Here is an 8,410-nt window from a genome sequence, read left to right as displayed (position 1 = left end):
AAATAAAACATGAAATAATGTAAGAGCTGCATGATTGCTGGATCTGGGTGACATAAAATTCAAAATCTGTGAGTCAGCTTCACATCTTTTCCACTAAAGCTTATTCTTTTATCAAAAAAATAAAAGAAATTACAAACAATGACACAGCTCATACTGATGTCGCCATCCCTGTTGTAAAACTGCAGACAAGGCAAAGTTCTAGTTCCGGTCAGTTCAGCTTGAGTAATATTTCCGTTCGTTACTCTTACTACTTCTGAAAACTTAAGCAATACATTGGTTGGCCTGTCAAAATTTTTGAGTGTGTAACCTGAAAAACAGAGTTATGTTCTTCTTCTTTTGGGAAGGAAATATGTTTTTATGCAGCCATAAATGAAAAGATTTCCTCCTCAACTGGAAGCTTCAAATCCCAACCCCAAGTTAACAAAAAATCACTTTTATTAGTTTGTTTCTTTGCTAAGCTTTTTACAAAGTAAGATTTCCAGATCTTAATCTCCAAAAACACCATACAAACACATATTTAATGTGTAAAATTGAGAATTAATGTTTCCTGTTTCATTGTAACTCATTACACAAACTCTTCCAAATAAAATGTACAATGCGTTTTTATTATTATTAACCATTTCAACAAAGAAATTACCACATTTCAGTTTCTGTTACATCCGTTACATAGTAATAACCAAAATACAGACAGCTCATATCTACAGGTAGAATGCAACAAACAGTACAAGCACAGAGGAAAATTGTTAGAGTTACATGTCACTACACTGTGATTGTGTATGTGATGTGCACGTCTTTTATCTATCTCATCAAGAGAAATGTTTACGCCAGCCTCTGCTTGTTGATAACTTGTGTGTTGTGGCTCAGAACCAGTGCACTGACATTCACAGTTGTATCTCTTCTGGCCGCTGGCTGTTCAGTCCAGTTGAAACCATCAGGTGCTGAGCAGAGAAACAACTTAGAGGGGAAAGTGAAGCGTTTCGAGCTCTCTCCTCATTTCCTTTGTCTGCTGCTGGACGGTCGGCTGGGTGACTGCCTGCTGCCGCTCCTACCAGGGAGAAAAAGACGGGAATGATTAGAGCAAATATTAAAGTTCTGGTGTCGTAAAAACCCTAATTCCATAAAGCTCTGACACCAGCTGTTGCAGGTTTCGAATTAAAGCTGCTCTTGGATACAGACCTGTGGCTCTGCGAAGACGGCGCGGCTCTCATGTATCTCGGAGGAGAGTAACTGAGTGAGCGTGAGTCTCTCAGCGAATCAGCCGGCACCCTCCCAGGCCGGTCAGGGCTGTGGGGGAAAACACAGGTGTCACAACTTTGGCGAATGAAGTTCATTGAGAAATTCTGTGTTTTTTCTACACTCAGAGTGACATTAGTTTACAGTTCTTTTCTTACCGTTCTTTCTTTGTGTTGCTTTCGTCCTCTGATGAGGATGATGATGAAGAAGAGCTCTGAGCTTTATCAGCTTTACTGTAAAAAAACAGTAACAAGAGTCAAAACTTTTTTTAATTTAAGGTTTTAATTTCATGCTGTAACTCCGCTCTTCTCATGCTTACCCTTTTCCTTGCTCAGCTTCAGAGTCAGAGCTGTCTGAGGAGGAAGATGAAGAGGAGGAGGAGGAGGAAGAGGAAGATGATGATGAGGATGAGGAGCTGGAGCTGCTGTTCATTTTGGCGGCTTTGGGCGCCTCTTTCCCGTTCACGGCGCTCTCACTTCTGGCTGTCTGGTGTGGCTGTTTGGGGGCGGGCACAGGTGACTCCTTCCTGCTTGGACCATGTGAGGACTGTTTGCTTTCTGATTGGCTGACAGCTGGAGACCTCCTGGAGGTCACGTCAGAGCGCCGGGAATCTGGCTGTGAGCTTCTCTGAGCATGTGAGGAGTCTGTGGACGGTCGCTGTGAAGAGGAGGAGCGGCTCTTCTGCTCTCTGTCCTCCTTCTTCTCGGCCTCACGCTCTTCTCTTCTGTCTCTCTCTGTTGGTGCTTTGGTCTCTTTCCTCTCGCGCTGCGGGGAGGGAGAGGAGGAAGAGGACGAAGAGGAGCTTGAGGAGGAGGAGGATGAAGAGGACCTGTGTGATTTTGAAGCATCTTTAATGGGAGGACGCTCCTTTTCTTTTAGTCTCTCTTGTTCTAACGCCCTCTGCTTGATCCTCTCCTGTTCCTGTTCTCTGGATAAGGAGCGGCTCGTCCTCCTCCTGCGCTGAGGCGATGGCGAGCGGCTTGTTATTCTCCTGCGCTGAGGAGAGGGGGAGCGGCTTGTTATCCTCCTGCGCTGAGGAGAGGGGGAGCGGCTTGTCCGTCTGCGCTGAGGAGACGGAGAGCGGCTCACCCTCCTCCTCCGCTGAGGAGACGGAGAGCGGCTCATCCTCCTCCTGCGCTGAGGAGAGGGGGAGCGGCTTGTCCTCCTCCTGCGCTGAGGAGACGGAGAGCGGCTCATCCTCCTCCTGCGCTGAGGGGATGGAGAGCGACTTGTCCTCCTCCTGCGCTGAGGAGACGGAGAGCGACGTACCCTGAGGAGAAAAGCAGAAGGTTAAATGACATCATGTAGGCGTGGAGGCGGCTGACAGGAGATGCTCAGTGGTCCTTATCTCACCTGCTGGGTGGGCTTCTCCTCCTTGGACTCCTGGATCGGCTTCTGCTCCTCCTCGCCCCCCGCTCCCTCTGCCTCTCTCGGTCGCGCTCTGACCTGGCCATGGGAGGAGAGGCTCTTCTGGATCGAGGCGCTGGTTCCTGATACTGCCTTGGCGGAGTGCGTCGGGCTGGGGATGCTGCGGAGGTTTTCTGAGGCGGGGAGGGGGACCTCCTGGCCGGGGGGCTGGACCTCACAGGCCTCCTGGCTGCCTCCCTCTCACGGCCTCTGTCCTTTTCGCTCCCTTTCAGCTCTGTCCGTGTTTTCTCTGCTTCAGTCTGAGAGGGGGAATACCTGCTGCTGCCTCTGCCAGGGCCGGCTCTTCTTGGTGGGGAGGCAGGTGGACTGGGGCTGTCCATCTGTGAGGGGCTGTAGCGCTCCTGACCTCTGTTGCTGGAGGAGTAACTCTCTGGAGGAGCTCTGTTGGAGCCTCTCTCCTTCTCTTGCTTGTCTCCTCCATCACTTCTCTCCCTCTGAGCTCGCCTGTCCCCCTCAGGCGCCGGCGGCGGGCTTTCCTTCCTACCATTGGATAAATACCTGTGGACCGCAGCGCCGATGGCTGATGCAGAATTTTTGGCAGGGCTACTTTTTGAGCCAGCTTCTTTGCCTTTTCCTCCTTTGCCCTCGTCTTCAGAGGAAGAGGAGGATGAGGATGAAGATGACGAGGAGGATGAGGAGCTATCACTGTCGCTGTCACTGCTACTGTTGCTACTGCTACTGCTGCTGCTGCTCTCTCCTTTCTTCTCCGCCTGTTTGGCCACAGGCTCCTCTTTTTTAGGAGGGCTTCTTCGCTCCTCTTTCCTCGCGTTGGTTTCTTCTTTTTCACTTCTTCCTTTCTCTGAAGTCCTCCCTCCATCTCGCCGACTCTCAGCAGATGGTCGGACGGCGTTGTCTCTTTTTCTGCTTCCCTCTTGGTCTCTGTCCTGCTCCCTCTGTTTGTTCATGTTCCTGTCCCTCTCCTCCCTTCTCCTCTCCTCCTCTCTGTCCCTCTGGCGCCCGGTGCTGACAGGAGAACGTGAAGGGGGTGAGACAGAATCACGGGGAGGAGGTCCATCCCTTCGTCTGTCGTTTTTCTGCTGGTAAGGAGGAGACCCATCTCTGTCCTGTCTCCTCCCTGTGTCTCTCCTGTTGTCCGATTCATTTTGCAGCCTAGAACGCACGTCTCTGTCAGTCCTGCGCTCCCTCTCACCACTCCTCTCCCTCCTGGACTTTTCCTTCTCAGGTGGAGGAGAAGGGGATGAGGAGTCGTGTCTTGTGTTTTTCTCCTGCCTATTCCTGTCTTTTTCTCTACTCCTTTCTCTCCTAATCTCCTGTTTAGGAGGAGGAGGAGGAGGAGGAGGAGAGCAGGAAGAGGAGGAGGATGAATCATGTCTGGTCTTCTGAGAAACACTGTCCTTTCCTTTGTCCCTTCTTTCCTTACTTCTTGATCTCCTCCCTTTATCCATATCCCTGCTCCTGGATCTCCTCCCTCTCTCCATATCTCTGCTCCTGGATCTCCTCCCCCTCTCCATATCTCTGCTCCTGGACCGCCTCCCTTTCTCCAGGTCTTTACTCCTTGATTGAATTAGTTTCTCGCCCTCTCTACTCTTGGAGCTCTTCCGTGTCTCCCTCTTGTTGTCTCTGCTCCTCGACCGCCTTCCTTTCACAATTTCCACACTTACTGACCGCCTCCCTCTCTGTCTCTCGTCTTCCTTGCTCCCTGAATGTCTTCCTTTCTCCATCTCTCTGCTTCTGGAGCGTCTTCCTCTGTCTTTTTCATTCTCTATGCTCCTGGAGCGCCTCCTCTTTTCACTCTCCTTCTGTTTGCTTCTGGATCGTCTCCCTCTTTCCCTCTCTCTGTTTTTTTCTGGTGCTGGAGAAGGGGATGAGGAGTCATGTCTCCTCTTGGTGGAGGTCTTCTCTGGCTCCCTTGGCGGCTCTTTTTCTCTCTCAAGATTGGGCCTTTTCTAGACACATGAAAAAAAAGCTCAATTATTAACAAAAAAAGAGAGAAATTTATAACACTTTATATAAAATAGGATACTTTGATGTAAAACACTATGAGCGACAGTTTCAGCCTTACCCCTTCACCTCCACGATGCTGTGGGCTATGCTCCTCGTAACCACGTCTTCTCCTGTCTGGTGATCTCCCTTTTCTACCTTCATCAGTTTTTCGTGCAGCTGGTTCCTGCTGACGTGATTTTGGAGGAGCTGGAGATGAGCTGTTAGAAAAGAAAGAACACCCTAGTTTGTAAAAGAATTGGAAAAATTTCCCCTCAAAGCTCATCTGCGATTGAAAAAGCCTTATCATCATCTCTTACCTGTTGGCCGAGCTGGAGGAGACACTCCTTCGCTGCACTGTCTTTGCTTTTGGAGGACTGGAACCATCATGCTTCCTCCCCTTCTTCTTCTTTGACACTTTGTGCTTCTCATCAGAAGAACTGAGCGAAGGACAAAATTATTGACCAAATGTTCTCACTGATTTGTGACAAAACTATCACAGTAAATTATTTGGCTTTTGTAAAACTAAGAATTACATAAAATGATTAAATTTATGGAAAACCTACCTCTCTTCTTCCTCATCTTCAGATACCTCACTGCAACGACAACACGAAGTCAGCTGATAATCAATGTCCATGTGAAATCAGGAATTGATTAAAAAGATAAGAATCTAGTTTTACCGTTTCTTTTTCTTCTTCTTGGATTTCTTCTTCTCTCTCCGAGGAGATGGAGAGGGACTCTCTGAGCTGTAAGAAAATATAAAAGTCACACCTCTTCTCTCTCTGTCATAGTGACTTTTTTTCTGCTCATATTCAGTTAATTTTCTTACCTGTCTCTGTTCTTGTTTTTCTTCTTCTTCTTTCGACTGCGCTTCTTCGGGGGAGAATCTGAATCATCTGAATCCTCCACCAACCTGAGAGTAGAGAAGCAACAGGCCACAAGTCAGGGTGGTGAAAGTGTATCATAAACTGTAAACATACTTCAAACCATACTCAGGAGAAGAAACAACTGAACTCAGAAGAAGAAGAAGAAGAAGAAGAGGCGTCAATCTAACGCCCATCAGTGTCGTGACTTTATTCCGTGCTCTTCCTACTCACGTGTATTGCTGCTGCTTCTCCCTCTCCAAGCGTTCCTGCTCTCTCTTCTCTTTCTCTTTCTCCTTGCGGTCAGCATGGAAGGATGACCCATCAACGTAGTCGCTGGCGATTCCAAAAGCAGCGCGGAGACGGTCATTCTTCTGCTGGTTTGCTGCAGCCAGAGCATGAGTCTCTGTTGCCCTGGGAGAAAATAGATACACACCATTGTCTGACTCATTCTGTGAAAGATGAGTGGAAGCTAAAAATAAGGTTTCATCTTTTTAAAGATTTATTAAATGGCTGCTTTTGTGAGATGAGAGATTGAGAAATCCTGCTGCCTGAACTTACGTTGGTCTCTCATTTGGGGCAGGAGCTGGCTCCTCCTTCTCTTGGAGCATCATACGGAAACTGTTCACCTTCTCCTCGATTTCCTCAGCTGAATACCTGACAGAACCAACAGAGAATATTTAAAACCACACATATTAGCGTTAACAGCTCCCCTTATTCTTAACCCCTTGTATCAAGAGCTGTCTACTGTATGCAGTCTTACATATCAAAAAAATTAGCGGTCAGTCCCACTCCATCCCTCCTGATCTACCTGGAAACAAAATAAATCAAAGCTGATATTTACCCCTGCTCCTCCATCATGTCCTGCAGCTCAGCACACTTGACCTCCAGCTGCCTCTTGCGTTGGTGCTCCAGGATGTCCGCATTGGGCTGCCTGTTGAGCTGACTCTCTAGCCTTTCCCGGTCCTTCTCATCACGCTCGCCACCCCGTTCATCCCGCGGCCGCTTGACCCGCAGGCTGGACAGGTTCCGCTGCACATAGCCATTAGTGCCACTGCCCCGTGGAGTCGTCAGGCCAATACCATTGTACATGACTCTGCAGAAATAAGAAGAGGACACAGATAAGATTGGAGTTACGATCCACACCAGGTTCAGACATTTCTTTAAAAAAGTGCAAAAAAAACAGTAAATGAAGAGCATTATCTGCCTCCCATTCGTGTTTCAGGGATGATGTCATCTGCTACAGGAAGCTTAGTTTGATCATAGTGTTGGTAAAACGTCTTCTGACTTAAACACAAATCGTTATGCAGGCATCTTTGAAAACGTAAAAGAAGTTGCAAATTCATCATCGACATTCAACGTTTCATCAAGCAAAAAAATCCACAAGCACTTGCTTCTGTACTTTCACCACTAACCATTTTGACCATTTTAATATACTGAAGGACTTTGTTATCTAAAATGGCTGACATAAATAAGACAGGAGACTCTCGAGACTAGCACTGGCTCTATTTGAAGTCTTTGAGAAGATGAAGCTTAATTACAAAAGAACACGGTTTCATGAGATCACAGAAACACTCTCGTCCAGCTGTGGATGCGTTTGCTACGGATGACTATAGGTTTGGTTTGTTGACAGCCTATTACAGTGGTAGCCCGGACCCCTTATACAGTGTCGCAGTAAACGAATAAAAAGATGATACGCGTTGCTTTTTCAAAGTTTACTAAACGCGATATTCTGGGTCTTTCTCCAACAAGTTTAGGCGATATAATCCAGTTTGACTTGCATTAACACGTGCGGCACAAGAGGCCTGTTGCAACGTCTGAATGTGAAACAGCGAATACATGATGTCTAAGACCAAAATTAACAATGTAATGCTAACTATAATTCATTAGATCACTCTTGGAAGGCTTATACACGCTGCCTTAGTCAATAGTTGAATAAAAACGCGCTAAATTTAAAACCATATTAACCAAGGCCCAACTTTTATCTAAGCTAGCTTGCTAACGTATTTGTTACGTACCTGTGTTTCCTCCTCGAGCGAACAAAAATCTACGTAGCAAGTTATTTGCCGTAAAAAAATTCCCGTGTACCAGAAAACCAAAGAAGGGCTTTAAAAACGCAAAAATGTAGACCAGTGGAGATATCTAATACGGTTTGTTAGCTCTTGTCTCGCTAGTTAGCTTTCAGTTAGCCGCTCTCTCAAATCGGAGGGGGAAACGAGATCAAGTGACGTCAGACGTACGGTACTACCGTTTTACGCGTGGTGCGTTCAAGTGCCGGGACCAGCATTCACATTAGATAAGGGCATTTGATCGTCAGTTAATGTATAGTTTATCTAAATACAGGAATTTTTAACCCATGACAAACTTTTTTTTTTATTTTTGGCTTTTTCATTTTCTGATATTTGCAATGAACATTTAAAAAATTGAAATAGAGCTTATGTGTAAAATAAATAAATAAGATGTATTGATAATGGGCCCAAAAATGAAAGCTATGAAAGCACTGTTTCCACTTAAATGACAGTATCAAGGAATCAAGATTATTAACCAAAACGCATTTTTTGTCAACAGGGCTGTCGGTAGCCAAGCCATAGAAAATTTTTGTACATTTATAGTATTGCTAAAGCTCTATTTTGCAGAAATGCCTGTATCAACATCTAATTTTATTTCTAATATGGCACTTGTGAATGAAGTTGATAGCTTAAGGAGGTAGAGATGTTAAGTTCTTGTAAGACAGAATATATTGGTTAGAAGTATCCTCTTATTCATACCTGAGTATGTTTTATTGTCTATGAAGTCTAGCATGCTGGAAATAATGAAGTAAAAACTCCTTGGTGACACAGTTTATGTAAAAGAGAAGTGGGAAAAAGAGGCTAGTATTACAATATCGATAAAGGAGGGAAAAGAGATGAATGAGCAAATATGGAAAACAACCTGCTCCCTCTCAT

At 46.0% G+C, this 8,410-nt stretch overlaps 1 protein-coding gene across 1 annotated transcript; it reads right to left on the bottom strand.

Moving 5' to 3' along the window:
• Positions 1-538: 538 nt before the first annotated feature.
• On the bottom strand, positions 539-7,739 carry srrm2 (serine/arginine repetitive matrix 2). Its single transcript, XM_074696368.1, has 14 exons — positions 7,484-7,739; positions 6,310-6,561; positions 6,027-6,122; positions 5,700-5,879; positions 5,432-5,515; positions 5,283-5,348; positions 5,169-5,198; positions 4,923-5,042; positions 4,685-4,823; positions 2,587-4,568; positions 1,553-2,503; positions 1,392-1,466; positions 1,177-1,284; positions 539-1,045 (listed from the first exon to the last, which is right to left on the bottom strand). The coding sequence occupies exons 2-14, from the start codon at positions 6,555-6,557 to the stop codon at positions 991-993; spliced, it is 4,134 nt and encodes a 1,377-aa protein (XP_074552469.1). The 5' UTR covers positions 6,558-6,561; positions 7,484-7,739; the 3' UTR covers positions 539-990.
• Positions 7,740-8,410: the final 671 nt, after the last annotated feature.

Source organism: Halichoeres trimaculatus, unplaced genomic scaffold, assembly GCF_033239565.1.
Source record: "Halichoeres trimaculatus isolate MK-OKI-2021-1 unplaced genomic scaffold, fHalTri1.1 fHalTri1_scaffold_20, whole genome shotgun sequence".
NCBI classification, from domain to species: domain Eukaryota; kingdom Metazoa; phylum Chordata; class Actinopteri; order Labriformes; family Labridae; genus Halichoeres; species Halichoeres trimaculatus.
This window is presented reverse-complemented; position numbering and strand designations above follow the sequence as displayed.

Coding starts and splice junctions, on each gene's coding strand:
- srrm2 (XM_074696368.1), bottom strand. CDS start 6,557: ATGTACAATGGTATTGGCCTGACGACTCCACGGGGCAGTGGCACTAAT. Junction 5,199..5,282: donor AAGAAGAAGAAAAAGAAACG/GTAAAACTAGAT, acceptor TTGTCGTTGCAG/TGAGGTATCTGAAGATGAGG. Junction 4,569..4,684: donor AGCATCGTGGAGGTGAAGGG/GTAAGGCTGAAA, acceptor TCATGTGTCTAG/AAAAGGCCCAATCTTGAGAG.